This window comes from Setaria italica, chromosome VIII, assembly GCF_000263155.2.
Source record: "Setaria italica strain Yugu1 chromosome VIII, Setaria_italica_v2.0, whole genome shotgun sequence".
Classification (NCBI taxonomy): Eukaryota; Viridiplantae; Streptophyta; class Magnoliopsida; order Poales; family Poaceae; genus Setaria; species Setaria italica.
Window position 1 is genome coordinate 22,971,366 of NC_028457.1, and position 20,967 is coordinate 22,992,332.

The 20,967-nt window shown below is 46.9% G+C and overlaps 2 protein-coding genes across 3 annotated transcripts; one reads left to right on the forward strand and one right to left on the reverse strand.

Moving 5' to 3' along the window:
- Positions 1-9,504: 9,504 nt before the first annotated feature.
- On the forward strand, positions 9,505-14,191 carry LOC101776034 (ELMO domain-containing protein A). 2 transcript variants are annotated; one of them, XM_004979213.4, is made up of 10 exons: positions 9,505-9,620; positions 9,698-9,965; positions 11,734-11,843; positions 12,344-12,412; positions 12,959-13,074; positions 13,156-13,210; positions 13,294-13,414; positions 13,502-13,549; positions 13,647-13,741; positions 13,831-14,191. In XM_004979213.4, the coding sequence occupies exons 2-10, from the start codon at positions 9,821-9,823 to the stop codon at positions 13,927-13,929; spliced, it is 858 nt and encodes a 285-aa protein (XP_004979270.1). In that variant the 5' UTR covers positions 9,505-9,620; positions 9,698-9,820; the 3' UTR covers positions 13,930-14,191. The 2 variants fall into 2 exon arrangements, with proteins under 2 accessions (XP_004979270.1, XP_004979271.1); XM_004979214.4 differs by lacking the exons at positions 9,505-9,620; positions 9,698-9,965 and adding an exon at positions 10,867-11,546 and having other exon boundaries at positions 13,831-14,182.
- A 42-nt stretch (positions 14,192-14,233) lies between these two features.
- On the reverse strand, positions 14,234-15,846 carry LOC101775628 (pentatricopeptide repeat-containing protein At5g56310). The gene has a single exon (XM_004979212.3). The coding sequence runs from the start codon at positions 15,791-15,793 to the stop codon at positions 14,339-14,341; it is 1,455 nt and encodes a 484-aa protein (XP_004979269.2). The 5' UTR covers positions 15,794-15,846; the 3' UTR covers positions 14,234-14,338.
- Positions 15,847-20,967: the final 5,121 nt, after the last annotated feature.

Genomic DNA, 20,967 nt, shown 5'->3' on the forward strand with positions numbered 1-20,967 from the left:
AGCTTCTTATTGTCTAAAAAAATCCGAGTAGCTTCTGAAATCAAGTATTTTTTTATCTAAAAGAAGCTTTCCGTATAACTTTTTAATACTTTTTCATAAACATTTCAGCACAGAGCAGATATAGTAAAATATAGAGGAACAGCTGTTGTATGAGTTAATACTCCAAAGGTGTAATGTGGAATGTCAGCCATCACTAGTGATTAGTGAATAGGTTACCGGGTTAGCGGCCGGGTTTGACGTGGAAAGCCGGCCTAGGCGCCTACACACATGGACGGGTGACGGGTCTGAGATTCCTGATCTGACAGACAGGCTGACAGTCGTCCGTGCTGGACGCTGTGCACGCACGTCACCAACGTTGGCTGGACCCTTTTGGGCATCAAGGTGACGCAGCAGAACTTTTTTTTTTTCCTTGGAAGATCCAGTGGACGGCAGCAGTCAACACTCAAAACAGTAGTACGATCTTAATTGATTAGGTCCCTTTTTTTTCATGTGAATTATGGAATGCTTGCAATATGCCTCGTATTCCAGCAATGCTTTCCCCACATTGCCTACGATCTCGTTGATGAATTGAATTTCTGGCTCCGCTGATTGGTGTACCATGGAGGACTAACACCTCCTCCAAAGGCAAAATGGCATACCGATTGGTGTTTGCTCTAATTTTCAGGTGTCTAAAGACCAGCACCTCCTTTCTTTTAATGAGCATGATGGCGCCAAAAAGCATGACAAAACGTATTCATCAACAAACAAATTGTAGACTAGAATGCGTGTAGGCTCGCGCACATGGGAAACAGGGCGCCACATGTAGTACACAGCATGCATAATTGCGTGTCGTCCGCCCATCAAGTAGTGCATTGCAGCAACATGATAAGCTACATACACGTACGTATCGCCCTATATATACATAAAAGCGTAATAATACTCCACTCTACGTGTCACTAAGCATAATATGTCGCGGTCACACACGCCAGTATGGATGAATTGCCCACTCCACGCCAGGGCGCACAGTGCCGGAGGGCGCCTGCACGCAAAACGCAACGCAGAGGCCAGAGCTGCTTCCGGAGCATGCGCAGCCAGGCAGGCATGCGCGGACCATTATTTTGTCCCGTTCCCGCGGCGCAGCCCGCCGGCCGGCCGGCGACCGGCGGCGACACGCGCTGCCGTGTAGCCGCAGCGGACACAATAATGCTGTCGCGCGCGCCCCTCTCTTACTCCGATCCTGTGCACCGCCTCCTGCGACAGGACAGGCACACAGCTTTATTCGACTCCAATTTCGTTCGGTCCTCTGCCACGTACCCGCGGGCCTCCTATATAACTTCTGGGAAGTTGGTTAAGCTTGACATTAGGCCCAAATACAAGTGTATATCAACATTTCAACATATCACAATCAACAATTTCTGAAAATTGAACCAACATTTAAGTATACTGGATTCAACATTTTCTAAAAATTACATCAACATTTTTAAAAAATATACTATAATCAACATTTTTCTTAACCTATTTCAACATTTGAAGGGAATGAATTCAACATTTTTTCGAACAAACATTTCCATAGTTCTTGGTCGTTTTCTTCTCCGGCGACAAGCAACAGCAATGCAGGAGGTGGCGGAGCATGGGGCCGCGGTGCAGCAAAGGACGCGGCGAGGCACAGGGTCGCGGCCGTGGCGCGCAGGAGGAGGCGGAGCCTGGGGTCGCGACCGACGTCGTGCAGGAGGAGGCGTATATTCAACATTTGTCTTAACCTATTCCAACATTTGAAGGGAATGAATTCAACATTTTTTCGAACAAACATTTCCATAGTTCTTGGTCGTTTTCTTCTCCGGTGACGGGCAACAGCAATGCGGGAGGTGGCGGAGCACGGGGCCGCGGTGCAGCAAAGGACGCGCGGCCGTGGCGCGCAGGAGGAGGCGGAGCCTGGGGTCGCGACCGACGTCGCGCATGAGGCAGCGGAGCCTGCGCCGTGGTGCAGGGGGTCACGGGCAGCGTCGTGTAGGAGGAGGCGGAGGCGGAGCCTGGGGTCGAGGTCGTCGGCGCATAGAAGGTGGCAGAGCCTGGGCCACGGGAGCCGGAGTTGGGCTGCGGGAGGCGCGGAGCCTGGGGCCGCGGGTGGTGGCGCCCGGGGTCGCGGCCGGCTGCCGGCAGCGCGTGGGAGGTGGCGGGGCTCGGGGCTGCGGGAGGCGGCGGTGCGACGGGAGGTGCAGGGGGCCGATAACGGTCGACGAGAGGCGCAGGTCGGCAGGACCCCAAGCGGGCATGGCAGGTAGCGACGGCGGCGGCTTGAGCTGGAAAGAAGGTAGGGTTAGGGGGTGATTACATCCAACGGATGAGGATTCACCGCACGTATCTCAAACAATAGAAGCCATATAACTAAGAAAGAAGTCTACATAAACCCCAAACTATCGACTACTTCACCTCCAAACTATAATATTTGGTATTCCATCCCCTAAACTTTCCAAAACCATTCAAATAACCCCACAAAGTGGTTTGAGAGGTGGTTTTGCCACCATGGTTGCTGATGTGAATGATGACATGGCGACGACATGATGACCTACATGTCAGCCCTACTAGCCCCCCTCTCTCTCTCCCTCCCTTTCCCCACCACAGCATTCACAGCATCCACGGCGCCAGCAGCGACAGCGACGAACCGTCCTTCTCGTCGCCATTGCCCATTGATGGTGCTATCACCATAGCGCATCCGGATGGCTGCGGGCCCAAGCCTGCGCACGTCGCACTCCTAGGAGTCCGAACTCCGTTGCAGGGTCGGCCGAGGCGAGCACGGACGGTGGCGGCTTAGGCCGACTCCGCAGTAGGGCATCAGCTTCGGCATGCGAACACCGGAGAAGGAGGAGAACGAGCTCATGACAGCGTGGTCATGGCATGGCAGCACGCGGGCTCATCATTGGTGCTCGTGAATGGATAGAGCTTTGATGCTCGAGGACGAACGAAGAGGACGCGTAGGTGGAGGCACTGTCCGCTAGCGAAATCCAACACACATGGCAATTCCTCATTGAATTCCTTCATCTGGCGTCATCCTCACCACCAGTGGATTCATGGGCAGCCTTCCAGGAATTTCAAATCTTGCATGCACAACATCTTGCCATGGCGGCATGGCCACACATGTGCACAACACCACGAGCCTCAATGCATAGCTGCATAGGAGATAGGAGTAGATAGATTGGGCGGCAATGACAACCGCATGACTAGATAGAGCTGCGTGCGGCCGCACTGAGCAGATAGGCACGCGGCAGGCTTGGAGCTCGAGACCCACCATGTCACCTACAACTCTGTGCTCGTTGGCGCCGCAGTTCCGTCCCACTCGAGGAGAAGGGTGGGGGCAAAGATCACCAGGAAGACAGAGGGAGAGGAAGAGGAAGAGGGGGGGGGGAGAGAGATGTGGTGGGGAGATGAAGGAAGAGAGAGGGATGGTGCAGTTGACAAGTGGGCCATCGCCACATCATCCTCCACATTAGCAACCATGATGGCAAAACCACCTTTAAAACTGCTTTGGGGGGTGGGAGGTTATTTGAACGATTTTGGAAAGTTTAGGGAGTAGAATACCTGGTTTTGTAGTTTGCGGGGTGAAGTGGTCGACCCTCGATAGTTTGGGGGGTTACGTAGACTTCTTCTTATAATTAACGGGCTACCGGAAGCTACATAGGACTCCCGCGTATCCGCTTCTCCATTGCCATTGGCTCTTGCGGTTGCTTTTTTATTTCAAACCTCTATTGTCAACATACAAATAGAGGTGGTAAAGGCCTAACAAATTTAAAGATTGGGCTCAATAAGGACTGCGCTATAATAATATATGATTTTGAGCTCAAAATAGATAGGGCTGAGTTGGATTGTGAAGGAGGCATAAGGGTCATGATTCATTATCACTCCTACGTACAAAACAAGTGGTACACATAATTTTGGTAATAGCAAATACAAAAGCAGCTCTAAACCAGATTCCGTGAAAAATTAGTTAGTCTAGGAATCTAGTTTAGAGCTTTTTTATTTTCAAGGGTTCATGGAGATAAATGGTATAGATCAAGCTAGAAGAATTTGCATTGGCTAGGTAAATGAGTACCATAGAGAAAATGGTATTAACCACTAATTGTTACCGTCACAACTCATAAACACAAATGGCACAAAAGTCGCCATATGCAATCCCCCCCCATAGCTATTCGTTAGGTTTCTTTTTAATCCAATGGCTTTACACATTACTACATTAGTAGCATGGTTGCGAAATACTGAATATATGTTGAATCACAATCAGACAAATAAAAGGAATATACACAACTAACTATAATGTTGCGATATACATGACTAACTATTATTATACAGCTCCATTCATCCATATCTTAACTTAACTCTACTGAGTTTAAAGCACTCTCAACCGTTGGATCACATCAAACCTCCCTTACTCTCTCGATGTGTATATAAATCACCATCACACACTGAAGGGTAACCCTAATCTGCGACTTTCTTCCTCGCCGCCATCACCTCCTCTCCTTAGCCACCCTGCACTTTCTTCCACTGCTCGCCCCTGCCCCTTATTTCTACTGAACAATTCCTTCACCGCACCATCTTTCGTTGTGGCTGGATCGGAAGAAATCTCACTATATTCTCCACTACCAAGATCACTCATTCTCGTCGCCCTCCTCTGATCCACAACCAATAGCATCACCGCAGTCTCGCCGCAATCAACCTCCATAAAAATGGGTGAATATTAACCCTCAAAAGGTAAACTGTAACGCCCATAAAATTCACCAACCAAAATCACTCGCTAAAAATTATTTTCAAAATCTTTTACCGTTTGGGTTCCCAAATCCTATCTTCCCGGTGAATTCGCCGTCCCAGCACCAAAACCGACCACCATACATTCCTTTTTCCTTCTCCTCTCCACAAGTCATGCCGCATGCTGGATGGAAGACCGCCGTGCGTACCCGCGACCGGTTCCGCAATCATCGTCGTCTCTCTCTTTTTCTTCTTCTCTTTTTCCCTCTCTCTTTTTCCTCTTTCTCTTTTCCTTCTCCCTTTTTCTTTTTCCTTCCTTCCTCTTCCTCCTGCGCACCGTGCCTAGCTTCCTGGCCGCCCTGCACAGCACCCCTTCCCCGTGTCGCGACTGCTCCCTGCCATGCGTGCCGCTTCCCCCTGGCCCCACACCCTTGGCCCACGCATGCCCGCCTCCCGCAGGCTCACCCAACGCCACCCCACGTCCTGGCCTCCTAGCGCACTCCCCTAAGCCCCCCTACCACGCCTGCACCTGGCTACCCGAGCCCGCTCGCGCCTGCACCCATGCGCAGAGCACACGCGTGTTCCTCCCGCAGCCCCGCCGGGCCCCTACACGCTGCGCCCACCATGACGCTGCCTGGCCCACGCTCGCCCCTTGGCCGCACCAGCTCGCACCGCGCCACGCTCGCCCCCAGGTCCCCTGTCGCGCTCGCCGCTTCCCCCTAGTCGCGCTCTGGCGCAAGCCACCCCTACCCGCGAGTGCACACACCACCTGGCTCCCCGACCCATGCCGCGCCTGGCCCCAGCAAGCGACCTTCAGGCGCGTTCCCCCGCGCCTTGGCCACACCGTGCTGCACGCCACCCCGGGCCTCGCCTCCAGCGCCACCGCGCCCTCGCCTCCCTAGCGCACTGCGCCAGCACCATGCGCCCCTGACCCGCTTGCTGTGCCCGCCGCCTAGGGCGCACGCCGCTGCGCCGTGTCGACGCCTTGCCGCCTAGCACCCGGCCACGCCATCCACGTGCACCGCCGCTTGAGCATGCCACCGCGTTCCTATTCACCTCACCGTGCGAGCTCGGATCCACCACGCTGCGCACGCGGAGCTCCACCTCGCCACGCCACCGTCCTCTGCGCCTCCTGTGCCCGAGCATCCCGGCCGCCATTAACTCTGCCCGTTCCTGTGCGCCGCCCGTTGGCAGCCGCTCTCCCTCGCCTCTAGCCTATAAAAGGCCCTCCGCTCTACTCTCCACTCCACCACTGAGCTTCCCGGCCAACTCCCCCTCGCTCTTGAGCTTCCAGTGCCGTTCCCGCCGTCTCCCGCCCGCTGCCGCGGAGCCGCCTCCATGACCCGCCTCAGCCCGAGGTAAGGGAAGGAATCGAACCCCCTCAGCCTCCTCTCCATTTTCCCTCTCTCCCCGGCTGTCGCCGTGCCCGGCGCCGCCTCTCCCCAACCGGCCGTCCCCCTCCTGTTCCGCGCGAGATGTTTCTGTCTCGAGGAAGAAGAAAAGGCCTTTTTGTATTTTTATCCATCCGCTTTTTCCTTTTTCATCAAGATCCTCCCACCTCTCTCTTTCCCTTTTTGAACAGATACCCTTCCACTTTTTTAAAATATTTACAAAGAGGTCCCTAAATCCTTACAAATAAGCCCATGATCCTCTGTTTAGCCCCTAAAACCACCTTTACCTCATCATTTTATGCGCCAAATCCCCTCCAATGAACCCCAAATTTGACCATGTCATTCTCAAATATATTTCCGCCGCATCAACTACAAAATCTCTAAAAATACTCATCCTTTTCTATTTTTAGTTTACTCCCTCTCTTCGAGCTCAACAGGTAAAACTTTATTGCCTCTTATTTATTGTGTGCTCGCTTGCGTATGCCATAGATCGCACAGTGACCGCGGAGGAGCTCAAAGAGGAGCTTGAAGCCTAGTACCACAAGCCGGAGCCCGAAGATCAGTACCACGAGCAAGAACTCCTGGCCGACTTTGAGGACGGCAAGTCCAATTTCATCCTTTGATGCATATTTATCCCAATTTTTCAAACACAACCTATTGGCCTGTTTTATAAAATTGTATATTGTTTTACTACTAAAACACGGTTGGATAGCCACTCCTTAATTGTTATGAATATTCCTTGACGTCCTATAATTATCTATAAATATGACTTGCTCTATTTGGATGATAGTTACTGCTTGAATGCTTAGGACCTTGTTACTCATTTTATTACACCCTAAATATGACTACAATGTGTTTTATCAAAGAATAAATGTGTGAGTGTTTTAAATGAGAAAAATGGATTTTCGGGAAATAAAGGAAAGAAAATGCTTATATGAGATGGATGGGTGTTTCTTGTGTGAAATGCCAAGTTGGGCTCGTACCTTTGTGATTGAGCAGGTTGGGAGATATTCATCTTGTCACGGTTAAGGACCGAGTTGATGTGCCATCTTACCTAAACCAATTTATCGTGCAACCACTCGACTGTTGTATGCAACAACGGCTTAGCATAAATCCCACTAGCTGGTCTATTAGCCATCAGGAGAGCTGGTGAGAAACGAGAGACCATGGAGAAGGAGTAAGAACTGTGTGACTTAGATCCCGATTAAGACCTCGTTGGTAGGTCCTTGATTGCTTCTATGTTGGCTAGTCAGGCTTAGCTAAGGTGGGTAATGGCTTTGATAGGATCTGCACTGACACTAAGGTGATCATGCTGCGGTACCCTACTTGTGGGTAAAGTGTACACCTTTGCAGAGTTAAAACCTATATGGGTAGCCGTGTCCACGGCATTGGACGAGTTACGGCTTGGACACATGACTAGTGTTGGGAGATGGATGATTTTCATGGTGTGTGTTGGATTTTGAAAGTGTCCAACAGTTGTGTCGTGAGCTTCTGTAGATGAGGAGTCTGGTAGCATTAAAACGTTGATCCTTCGTGCCCCACTTATTGATTCGGTTAATAAAACAAATGCTTTGCGGAAATCCTTTTGAAAATGAAACCTTGCATGTGTTAAAATCTAGCATTATTGCAAATAAACCTTAGCCTTATCCTTGTTGTATCCTGTGCATACTCTTGCTTGTATCCCCCTCTGTGGATGGGGTTGGACTTGTTGAGTACTTTTGTACTCACCCTTGTTTTGTTGCTTCAGAGGAAGACCCGGACTTCATCGCTGAGGATTTCGAGTAGGAGGTCGCTTCCGCACCCAACGCTGCCTGTGGTTGCCTTTGCAGAATGCTTCCGTTGCCGTGTAGTCCCGAGTGCTATCTCTTGATAGTAGCTTGGCTCGCTGCTGTTGTTTATTTACTTATCATTTCGGTATGGCTTTCGCGCCCACTCCCTCGGGAGTTGTACGGTTTATGAACCATCTGTTGAATAAATGTGTTATCGGCCTCCTGGGACTGATATTTGTATCATATTTAGTCTCTGCTTATATGGGAGCTTCATAAACTCAAGGTGATCTATCGGCCACTAATGCTACCACTGGCTGCCCTCGCGCAGTGGAAGACAATGTCGTAGATTGAGGAGCGAATTGTATGAAGATCCAACAGCGAGGAAGGGTAACTACCAGATTGCCTTTTTGGGATAAGAGAATAACAAGTCTATATTTACAAAGATTATTATTTATGTAAGTTTCTATTTTGGTAAAATTGTATAAACCCACACATAAGTCGCTTCAAGTTTGACACTAACTTCCATAAACTATTTTATTGCAAATACCCACCCGCTTACTCAATTTTGTTGCAAAAACCACCCAGTGCGCAAAAATTTAGCCGAATCAACCCGTTTTCGTAGAGATAAAACCATTACAAGCCCAGATAGCATAGTCAAACTTGCCCAAGTGCTTGCATTAGGTTCATTTACAATTTTGCACTGTAATTTTTTTTACAGATAGTGAAACTCGATATGACAGTTAATCTCTTATTAGCTATTTTTTTGGAATCTCAAAAAATATTGAAATTATACTGCAAAGTACCTAATTTTGCTAAAGATGACATTGTCGGCTCGCTATCTTTGAAAACATGTTCAATCTCGGTTGAGTTTGCGCATAATGGGTGGGTTTTTGCACCAAAATTAAGTAGGTGGGTGGGTATTTGCAACAAAATTACTTATGAGGGCAATGTCAAACTTGAACTATTTTATTTTCTTTTAATTTTTTCCATCCTAATACTCATGCTGCAATAACTGCCCACCCAATTTTGAAAGCAATAGACATATGCCATATTGGAAAAAGTCTAGTTGAATAATGACCTATGATTAAGTACTAGTACTTATCAATTAGGAAAGTAAGTTCCGCGCCCAAGAAAGAAAATGAGCCCTGCTAGAAGGGTAAAAATAACCAGATGCTCCAAGATATGATTTTTTTTAATAATAACAGTTTTACCAGTCCAACACTTGACCACTAGTTTTTGGCGAAATTGCATATATACACCATTGAATTCAGTTCCATCTTTCCCTTTTGATTGGTCCATAAACAAAAAAGAAGTCCCTCTGCTAATCCTGTAATCCCAATAGCATTTGATTAGACCCTTGCACATATATGTAACACTGCAAAACATGGCCTAAACTTAAAATGGGGGAAAATTTTCAATACAAAAGTTCAAACTCTAGGATCCATACCAGGGATCTACATGGACCCTGGCCCCACTGTCATCAGACCTTAAACAGAGGTAATCCCAATCTTGTCTGAGATAAGCTAGAGAGAGAAAGGGAACCTGTCAGACACACACACAGAGAGGGGATCCCAACACATAATAAAATAATTAATTTTACAAAACTAATTTCTTGTATTTAAATCGGTGCCCTTGTGCCACCGGGGCGTGGCGACAAGCCGCAACGCGACGTGCTCCTCCCCGGAACAGCGCCACCCAAACCACGCGACGACCGCCGCCGCCGCCGCCGCCGACCCAACTCCGCGTCCGTCCGCCACCTCCCCCTCCCTCTCTCTCCTTTCCCTCCGCATTATTCTCACGCGCTCCCACATCTCACCTCAGCGCCGCGAGGAGGAGGAGAAGGGCCCGCCCGGCCGTCCAGCGCGCGGAGCGAGGTGGCCGGCGCCCGGTTGTTGCACGCCAGCGTGCAGCGGCAGGAAGCTGTTGGTTGGGAGAAGGTGGAGAATGGAGGCCGCGGCGGCGCCGCCCGCGCCCGCGCCGGCGGCGGAGAGGGACCCGGAGCACAACCACGGCTGCCTTGCCGTCAGGACGTCGCTGCCGCGGTGCGCCCTCGGCGCCGGCGGCGGCTCCTCGCTGGCTGGATATTCCGGTGAGTAACGTCTCCTGATTAATCGATTGCCTTCCCTTCCTTCTGATTTTCTTGTTTACTTTGCAATGTCTGATGCCTGCAGTTGCGTTTCTTCCTGCTCTTCCGTTTGAGTAATTCATCTAGCAGTTCCCCTGCATTTATGTATTTTTTTTTGCTACTGCTTATCTTGGTGTGTTCTTGAAGCAGCGAATATTCCCTCCTCTGCTGTGCGCCTCGCTGTGCTGATGACTTCGCGATGATATTCCTCTGTTCTTGCAGAGTTCTTCACTTCTTTTCTTGCACTCTTTTCAGGAGTCCTTTTCCTTTCACGACTTTTGCTGCATTCGATGTGTTTTTCGGCCAATGTCATTTTGCGGCGTATTGATGTTAGCACCCAGATTTTCCATGAGAAAAGTCAGCAATGCATGTGCCTCTCAATCCTCTGTACTTGGTGTCGCTTTCGGCACCATTTAGCGGCGTAGGAGCGGCAGGATAAACCTAGAGGAACTAATCATGGTTCTTGTCCTTTCTCCTTTTTTTTCAGCGACCATCCAATTCGGCCAAAATGTTTGTAGCCACCGCTCTTGGCGAATGCCTCTAATTTTATTTGTTGGAAGTTTTATTCTCTGCGCCTAGTTCTTAACTTATTGTGAGATTTAAGAATTTGTAGATTAAACATAGAAGCTTAGGCAGTTGCTTATGTCTCCTTGTTTGGGAAACAGCTGCTGATCGTGTAAGTTCTTCAGTATCGCCATCTCTTGAGTCTTGCTTGTATTTTGACCCGTTATTTTTACGTTAATAGTTGGCAGCTTGGCATGCCTGCCCATCCTAGAAGGTTTTTTTTTCGTTTTTATTTATGTTTGCATTTTAATTTCTTATGTCGAATTTTCAAAGTTGCCAATGATTACCAGTTCATATAATGTTTATGGCAATTGCAATGGTAAAACACTATTCCATCAACATTTACAATCATGCTCCTGGGCGTTTAGAGTTGTCAGATTCATTTGCTGCCCTCCTCTCCCTTTCCCTGTTCATTTTGGTACTAATGATGGCACCTTTCTGCTTCGAAGGCACATTATACATAAGACTAGGCACATCATTCATAAGATTAGGCCACATCAACATCTGATAGCACATTTGAGAACAAATTCTGGGTCATTATCTCAACAGCAGGGCATGCGAACAGTTGCTTTAGCTTCCGGGCATGGCTTTGTTGGGCTCACACGTCTCTTATCGGTTGGAGGCAGCCGATTTGGTAGGAAATCTTGGCGTTGATGGATCCCTTAACAGATTTGTTGGGCAATGAAGAGAGCGTTTGGTGAGAAACTCTACGGGGGCGTTTGGGTGTTTCTCAGATCAAGAACATTGTCATGTAACCTCATGTGAGGGTGGTGTCAGTTTGGTAGGATACAAAAATACTTATTTTGTCTTCATCCTATCATGATAGATCCATTTGAGTATAATAACCCTCATAAGCTAGTATTAAGGTGGCCTATAACCACATTCTGTGAGTGTAGTGTCAATAGCCCTGAGACCTCTGACCCTGAAGGATTTTTGCCTCTGGGATGCTGGGGCAGCTAACACTGTGGGCTAAAATTGCCAGTTTAGATACTCTCCTATTGTCTCATAACCTTTCTATTTTACTTTTAGTCCAGTATATATTGATAATGTTATGATTGTGACATGTGCAAAGCTGGTTTTGTATTTGGTATTATGAAAAATATGCGAGTATGCTTATTTCAGTTGGTGTTTACTAATCATGTGAAGGAATGTCCTTGTTCTTGTGCAGACGAAGCGTCATGTGGATCACCAAGATGGATAGGGAGAAGCTTATCTTGTGTGTGCATCAAGCGAAAAGGGGCATATGAGAGAATATGCATGAACCTCACACCAGTACAGGTAAAAGTTACTGAGTTCTCAGAATTATGCAAATGATCTGATGTTGGCTCATGTCAGCGTGCATATCCAGCATCCATTCTATTAGCAGAGAAGGACAGTTAGTTTGCATAACTACATAATTGGTACTTAGGCCTACTTTTTTGGGAGAAGAAGACCACAAATAATTGAAGTGACCACTTAAAAGGACTTCCAAGAGCTTTTCTTTGAGTCATTAATATCCCCTCTTCATGTGCAATGAGTGGTCCTGTGAATTTCAACGTACCATTTAAACTCTGCAGGACAGACATAGCAAACTAGGTGGTCCAGCTCAAAACATTATCTGATTCTTTTTTATCTTTTTTTGTATACATCATGTGTTTTTGGAAAAATTCTATACTGCCATGTTTCTGTATCCATATCGCATATCTGGGCAACATATCGAGATGAAAAGTTTAATAAGCAGTTTGCTAAATGAGGGTAAAACCACTTGTTATTCTATTTCAATTGCTGCTAATTTGCAGGAAGAAAGGCTTCAGAGATTAAAGCATCGCATGAAGGTTTACTTTGATCCATCTAGACGAGATCACCAGGTGAAATTTTTGCCATAAGTATGGTAAATGATTCGTACAACTGATTAGCTCTGCAAAGTCTGTCAAATCTAATGTGGAAAACAACTGCTGCAAGTATTGGGAATTCATACATTATCAAATAACGAGACTGATGGATACAAACAGAACAGGGCACAATGAGTTATCTCATTTACTCTGATAATTAATAGTTCAGTGCAGATATGTTTTGCATTTCTGGACAACTCCTCTCTTTGATACTGGAGGTTTTCATGCATAGATTGAAGACTTAAGAGAAAAGTTACTTCTAATAACTGAGATCATTAGTAGGTTAAAATGCAATTAACTCTTACATTTCGATCATACTTCGAAGAACTCATTATTTAGCAGTTAATTAAGTCGTGTTAAATCATGCATACAAAATAGTAACTAGCAAGTATCATTGTTTTTGCAGAACTGTTTACCGCTGTGATACTGAGTTTGGCATCTTTACCTGTATAGTTATGTTTCTATTTATTCTACTCTCGCAGTCTACTGAATCCTGACAAGTAGAAATACTAACTGTTACAGGAAGCCCTGAAAGCTCTTTGGCATGCGACATACCCTGATCAAGAACTTCAAGGTTTGATATCTGAACAGTGGAAGGACATGGGTTGGCAAGGAAGAGATCCATCAACTGACTTTAGGTACACAATGACTGAACCAAACTAAAATTTCTCGGAGTACCTTTCAAAGTGCTAAATTATGTGACATTGCAATTGCTACAGAGGCGCAGGATTCATATCTCTGGAGAACCTTCTATTCTTTGCCAAGACATTCTCTGTAAGCAATATATAGCTGTTGCTTTTCCTTATTTGAAAGTGCTCTTGCTAGTGAGTAACCATCTAAATTTTTTTTTTCTGCAGGCCTCATTTCAGAGGCTGCTAAAGAAACAGTGTGGTAACAGAGCCACATGGGAGTACCCATTTGCAGTTGCTGGTGTAAATATTACATTCATGATCATGCAGATGCTTGATCTCCAGTCAAGTAAGCACTGACCCAGACTCCCCAATGCCATACTGTTATGACTACAAAAATGTAATCTTCCTAACAAAATGATAATATTGACTGCAGCAAAGCCAAGAACATTTGTCCGAGCCATTTTTATTCAAATGCTTTCAGGTAGGACTGTTTCAATAACTTTTTTTGCGTGTTTCTGCTCTGAAATTTGAAAGTACCTTCAGTATCCAACAAATTGCTCTCGACTTCCTTGTCCTAGAGGATGAGTGGGCATTCGATCTGCTCTACTGCGTCGCATTTGTTGTGATGGACAAGCAGTGGCTTGATAAGAATGCCTCTTACATGGACTTCAATGTAAATTCCTGCCTATAAACATCTCATCCTCCGTTAAAAACCAAATCTGCTTGTCATCATTGGTCTCATGTTTGTGATGCCACTCGCAGGAGGTACTGAAGTCAACGCGAACCCAGCTGGAGAGGGAGCTCATGCTGGACGATGTGATGCGGATTGAAGATATGCCATCATACAGCCTGCTTTGCTAGTGACCAAAATACCAAATGCGCAGGAGAAGATAACTGAGTTTGTGGTTCAACTGTATAGCACCTCCTTCCTCTTGATTTCTGGGAAGAATTTTTTAGCAACTAAGTAGATTGATGGTGCACTGGTGTCATGCTGAATTGGACCTCTGTAGATAAGTCATTAGTGTATTACCATGCAGATGAATTAGTATTGCCATCATCCGGTGCCAATGTTGGTAATATCCATATTGTTAGAAGTGCAGAATTTGTTCTTGCACTGCTCTGAGTTTGGCACTTGTCACTTGTCAGTTCTCAAACTTAATCTCTAAGGTGCATTTGGTCCATCTATTCCACTCTCGTAGCTGAGGAGCGTCACAAACTTGCAGCAGATCTGTAGTTCACTTCATGGACACAAAGCCACCAGCCAGTGCAACTAGACCAGCACCTTCTCTAGTGGTGGTGATGGCTCTGGTTGCTCCGGCGAGCCACCAACTGTGCTAGCCCCAGGGATCTTTGACAGCCGTGCCCCCTTCATCACCTTCCTCAGCTTGTCCACGTCCTGCCACCTCCCAGCTTCCGCATACAAGTTTGACAGCACAACATAAACACCATGGTTGCTAGGATCGAGTTTCAACATCTCCATCACCACCCGTTCAGCGATCTCGATGTCACCATGGTTCTTGCAGGCCGTCAGAAGTGCCCCCCAGATCACGGTGTCCGCCTTGCATTTCATTCTCCGTATCATCTCCTCGGCTTCCGACAGGAGCCCCGCCCGGCCGAGCAGGTCGACCATGCACCCGCAGTGCTGGATGCCTGGAGCGATCCCGAACTCCTCCTCCATGGACCTGAACAGCCGGCGGGCCTCATCCAGCAGCCCGGCGTGGCAGCACGCGGAGAGGGCCCCGACGAGCGTGGTCGCGTTCGGCAGCACGCCCTCCCGCCGCATCCGCCGGAATACGCCCAGCGCGCGCTCGCCGTGGCCGTGGTGCGCCAGCCCCGAGATCAGGGCGTTCCACGTCGCCGGCACGCGCTCCGGCATCCCGTCGAACACCTCTACCGCCTCCCGGATCGCACCGTTCTTGGCGTACATGTCGACGAGCGCCGTGCCGAGGATGGCCCCTTCTGCGCCGCCGCGCCGCGCCGCGATGAGGTCGTGCACACGGCGGCCCATCTCGAGCCCGCCCGACGCGGACCGCGCGCACGCGGACAGCACGGACGACAGCGCGGCGCCGCCGGGCTCGAACCCCTCGCGGACCATCTCGTCGAACCCCGCCATGGCGTCCTCGTGCCGCCCGTTCTGCGTGCACGCGGAGACGAGCGTGGTGTACAGGTTCGCGTTCCGCTCGGGCACCTCGTCGAACACCCTGCGCGCGGCTCGGAGGCGGCCGGCCACGGAGTAGGCCCGGACGAGGCCGTTGGCGACGTAGGTGTCGAGGTGGACGCCGTGCCGGACGGCGAGCGCGTGGAGTTGCGCGGCGACGGGGAGCGGGAGCGGGAGGTGCGCGGCGGCCTTGAGGAGGAAGGGGAACGTGTGCCGGCCGGGCGCGGCGAGTGCGCCGGTGGCGCGGAGGCGGGAGAAGAACGGGAAGGCGGCGGCGGGGTCCGGGGAGGAGGCGAGCGCGCGGAGGGTGGTGTTGAGCATGAACGAGTTGGGCGCGATGGGGAGGGAGGAGAGGAGCGCGAGCGCGGCGGCGGCGGGGTCCGGGGAGAGCGCGGCGTAGGCGGCCAGGAGGCGGGACGCGGCGAAGGTGTCCTCGGCGAGGCGGCCGGAGACGAGCATGGCCGCGTGGACGCGGGCCAGCGCGCGCGTGGTGGCGCAGCGGTCGGCGAGGAGGGAGAGGTTCGGGCGGCGGCGGCTTACGGCGAGCGGTGCCGTGGGCATTGGCATTGCGTAATTTGCGCGACTTTGAGCTATCGGACTGAGTTGGTTGCATCATTTTTGCCAGGTGCGAGTTCGCGACCAAGTCCTTTTTGTTGCGACACGTAGTATCCTTTTCAGATCGGAAGGAGATTCAAAATTGAAAAAAAAAGGTTGGAAAAAGCAGTGTCTGCATGAGTAGAGCATGCGGTAAGCATGTGTTATGTATGCGCGGATCAGATTTTTCACCAACTCATTACTAGACCGTGGGTGCAGCATTGCTGCCTATGCTTTGTGAATTGTGAGTAGCTGGTTATGCCTCGGTGGTAGTAATGTATTGTTGCTATGGCTCGGCCTCTGGTGCGTCTTCACAGCAGTGTTTTTAGTTAATTGTTAATTTGAAGGACTGGAGACACATAGACACAACGATCCAGAAAAAAAAACTTTTAATCCAATCGGTTTGTAGAAGCAAACTAATCCTAAATGTTTACAAACGCTTCCCGAATTAACCGGCTGTAAGAAAAATGATCTTAGAGCATAATGATTTTGGTGATTAATGATAATATAGTCATTGGGACTCATGTGTTTGCAAGATGTATCTTTGTAGGTGTTTTATAGGTCGTAAGGATGAATTGCAAAACTATCCAAATGAGAAGAAAAAGAAAGACATAGAATGACATCCAAATGATAGTAAAAAATCGAGGGATAGTCTTATTCTAAGGTTTACAAATGATGGTAATGAAGTCGGGACAAAGATACGCGAAGATTTGAAGCGAATCCTTCTGAAAGTATGCACCGACACATTCCACCGACTCATACTCTGCCAATTCAGTCGGTGACCACAGGAAGAGCCAAGGTAGGCGCGTGCACTGTTACCACTGATTCATACTTTGGTAATAGTAACCATTACCGATTCAGTCAGTCACCACATGCAGGGTTAAGGTAGGCATGTGCACTGTTACCACCGATTCATAGTATGGTAACAGTAACCATCACCAATTCAGCCGGTGACCACAGGTAGAGCCAAGGTAGGCACGTGCACTATTACCATCGATTCATACTATGGTAACAATAACCATCACCAAATCAGTCGGTGATCGTCGGCTCGGCTCAGCATCGGCTCAAAATCAACTCTGGAAGGTTTGGAGTATAATTTGGGCCTCACCGATTCATACGGTGGCTATAATAACCATGGCAAAGAATGAGTTGGTGATATGCAGAAATTTACAATGGCTATCTAACGGCTAGTTCTTGGAGTTGGGGCTATATATACCCCATTGCCCGGCCATCTGAGGTGTGTTAGAGCTTGGAGGGCTTGGTTCTCACATACACACAAGTGCTCTATCCACAAAAAGGCTAAAGAGAAGATTAAGGCAGTTAGCATAAGGCTTATGATTAGTGTTAGTTTAGGCCTATTAGCATATTGCTTTAGGGTTTATCCTAGAGTTAGGCGAGGTTTGCAGAGCTCCTTTGTATCGGTGCTTGTGCGCACTAAGAGTTGTAAATCCGGGGCTTGTAAATCTTGTGAGACCCTCCAATCGCGTTTGTGGAGTGGCCGCCGGTGATTGTGAGAGGGAGGAGAGACCCTTGGCGTTGCCGAAGCTTTACCAAGTGAAGAGTGGTAAGGAACATCCCAGATCTAGTTTTGTTTTTTCTTTTCTTTTCTTTTTCCTGCATATGATCTCCCAAGGTCGTTGTCTTGTATTTTTCTACTATATTAATAGAAACTCGCACTATCATGCGAGGACGAGGTCTAGGTGATTCAACCATCGTGTGAAACTGACTTGTGTCTCCTTATTGTACACATAGAAGAGAGATTGCTATCTCTTCGGAATATAGAACGAGCTATCAATGATTGTTATAGGTGAAAGAGCAGTGACTTAAATACAAAAGAGAAAGTGAAGGGAAATATGTTAATTGTGACTTGACCACCATCAATCATGCATACATAACATCAAACAAATACAAATATGTAGAATTATGGAACCTATGGCCGTATAGACACGGTCAGGCGAGCTTAATGACCATGATTTATGATAGTCAAACTGAAACATGAAGACCAGTACAATGACCATACATACATTATAATCTTTTTTTAACATCCATCAACATTTGTTGACATTCACAAATATTTTTTTAAAAGAAGTCTGACGTAATTGTTACCAACTCAGCATGTCATTATTATTTAACATTCATTTTCAAGGAACATATATCGGAGCTGAAATTTTGAAGTTCATAACGTAAATCTTACTTTTATATTTGCCTTCAATGAGTTATGTTTGTTAAATAATAAGGACCAACTAGTTCATGAACCATATCTGTACAAAAATCTTTCATGTTTTCAAGTGTTTCATGGACCAGGAAAGAAGGGTGATGTGAATATGAACTCAATTATTGGATCATGTGACATAATCTAGAATATCAGAAGATAAATATTCATGGCCTTTGAGCCCTTGTCTTAGAAATGAAATTTAGATTAATATTAGTTTCACATGTTAGGCCAGACAGAAAAAAGGAGGCTTGGACAAGGGCAATTACTCTGAACTCCTTTGCACCAGGTTCAAGCATTGATGCGATGCAGGTCTCTATTCCATGGCTGTGAATGACGGCCCCAGCTCCTCTCATCTGATACGCCTTCAAAACACAAAAGGAAAAGGCAGAGTTTTCAGATGAAACAAGTATAGAAGCAACAGCAAAACCGTAAAAAGAAAGGAGCATCCACAAACCTTCATGAACAGGGGAGCACAGTCTGTACACTTTGGCGGCTTGTTTGGCCATGGCTTTGCTGCTGGGGCAGAGAGCACCTTCCCATCTGCAGAAAAAACATACATGTCCTCTGCCACAATCCTCTCCTTCTGTACGCCTGGAAAAAAGTAAACAACATTCAGCGCAATGCTGGCAGAAAACATGGTATATGATTGCATTTTCTTTCAGACTCAACACTGCTTGTGAATCCTCTGGTTCGTTAAAAGTATGATATAACAACACTACCGCGGCCTGCCACTTGGCATTCTTCTTGTAATTTTAGGTCCCTCAAAGTATGAAGTGCAAGGACGTCCGAAACTGGACAATCCTGAGATATTCTTTGTAAAGAGTATGTCATGGCTGCAGCGACCTGAAGACGTCTTGCATGAAGCGGAGACACACTCCAGAAATACGTGTTCGATGTTATCAAGTTGTAATGCAGTTTGCTTAGACTGTCGTGTGGGCTCGAGGCCAGTGGTATCATGTAAGGCTTATAAGCCCCTGTAATGGAACAGCAACTAAGAACACAATACTGAAGGGTGGTCGGGAGGGGATCACTGGTTACCGGAGGGCGACATGACGACATGGTTCTGGGATTCAGTCCGAAATGACCGAATTTCACTAAAATTCACCCATTTCGGTTAGGACCGAAACGATAAAAAAACTTGACCAAAGTTGAATTTTTCTACCATCATTAAGATCTATATCACCCTATATACCCTTATAGCTATAAAGATATGAATAAACTTTAGTTATATAACTCTCTTAGCCTTTTCCACTTTGTAACAGCTAATGAACGCAGAAACATCGTGTTTTCGCCATCTTCCTCCTAAGCTCCTCACAATATCTCCCTAGTTCTCTGCCATTATCTTTTTTAGGAGTACTTAGTTCCTAAATCTCCATCTAATTGTAGCCAAATTTCATATGAAAATGAATTTGTTGACCGGTCAAACAACCGAATCCCAATCTGAAATTTCCGAAATTCACCCATCTCAGTCAGGATCGAAATTTTTCGCATTTCGAATCCTAGCCTATCAGCAAGCGGCACTTCAGGGTTGTTGACCTTGATGGTGATGCTGCCGCCAGTGCCGGTGACCCAGCCCAGCGTGTAGAAGGGCTCTCTCTTGCTCCTCCTTCGGTCCGCCACGCCAGATCCCAACTGGAGATGCTGGTGCTGCCTAGCACTGCTGGGAAAGCGCCTTCAATACTAGGTCCTAACCCCTCTTTAGTACTTGTTGTGCAATCGGTATTGCTACTTCGGTACTAAAGGGGGGCTTTTAGTACCGGGTCAAATAACCACTACTAAAGGCCCCCCTTTAGTACCGGTTGTTTATACCAACCAACAACTGGTACTAAAGGTCTTTTTTCGTTTCTGTTTCTTTTCTCATTTTCTTTTTTCTATTTCTTTATTCTATATTAATATTTCGTATTTGTTTCCTTTATGTATACTAGTTCTAATATGCTAATATATATAAAGTTGTATTTGATCTATAATATTATATTTGAGATAATATTTTACATATATAGACATCTTCTGCATACACATTTATTAATAATATTACATTGCATCAACACTTGAAGTTCAACATTTGGATCTTTGAACTAGAGTCTTGACGGTGATGTAGATTTGATTCATCATTATGGAACTCCCGCTGGATTTACTACCTCGTCCAAAAGAAATCCACTGAGTTGTTCTTGAATTGCCCTGATTTTTTCTATCTTGAGGAGTGCTTCCTTCATGTCTCTAATCTGTATCATTCACAAAAGTTATTATATAGTAGATCAATGGGTCTGCACAACTAGAATTAATTTATTGTTAAGAAATTTATATACGTACACTAAATTCCTGGTCGGTTATACGCTTGGGACCTACAAAGCCATGGATGAACTCACATACGTAGTATCCGCATAAATTATTCCTCGGATTCTATCCCAAACACAATATATATTACAAAAGAAGTTATGAAATATTTGTTGTGTTCAAGTAAGTATCATGAGATGTGGAAATTAAACACATACTAGGAATTCAGGCTTGAAATAAAGTTCCTCCTTGAATTCACCTGCATGATGTCGACAGAAGTGAGCTCATGCTTTGTTAAGAATGTCTATGAGGTTTTTGTATTGATCTCTAATTTCCTCAAAGAGTTCATGATATAGACCGCGCTTCGATCAACCACGATAATAAGGAGTATCTAGTGGAAGTTGTACATATATGCATAGCCAAAGCCAGTTAGTCTTATGTTTAACTGCTGGTTCAAAAAAGAAAAGAGATGGGAAACACGCTCACTTGAAGTTGTATGGTAGAAGTATGTACTTCTTGTAATGTTGGTTGTCTAGGAACTTATATATGTTCTTCAAGGTCCGATTTGGTCTATCTCTTGCAGTTGACTCATTTATAATATTCGGTCCATGAAGCCGATGTCATAGTATCCTTTCCTCCGGCAAGTTTGAATTTCCAT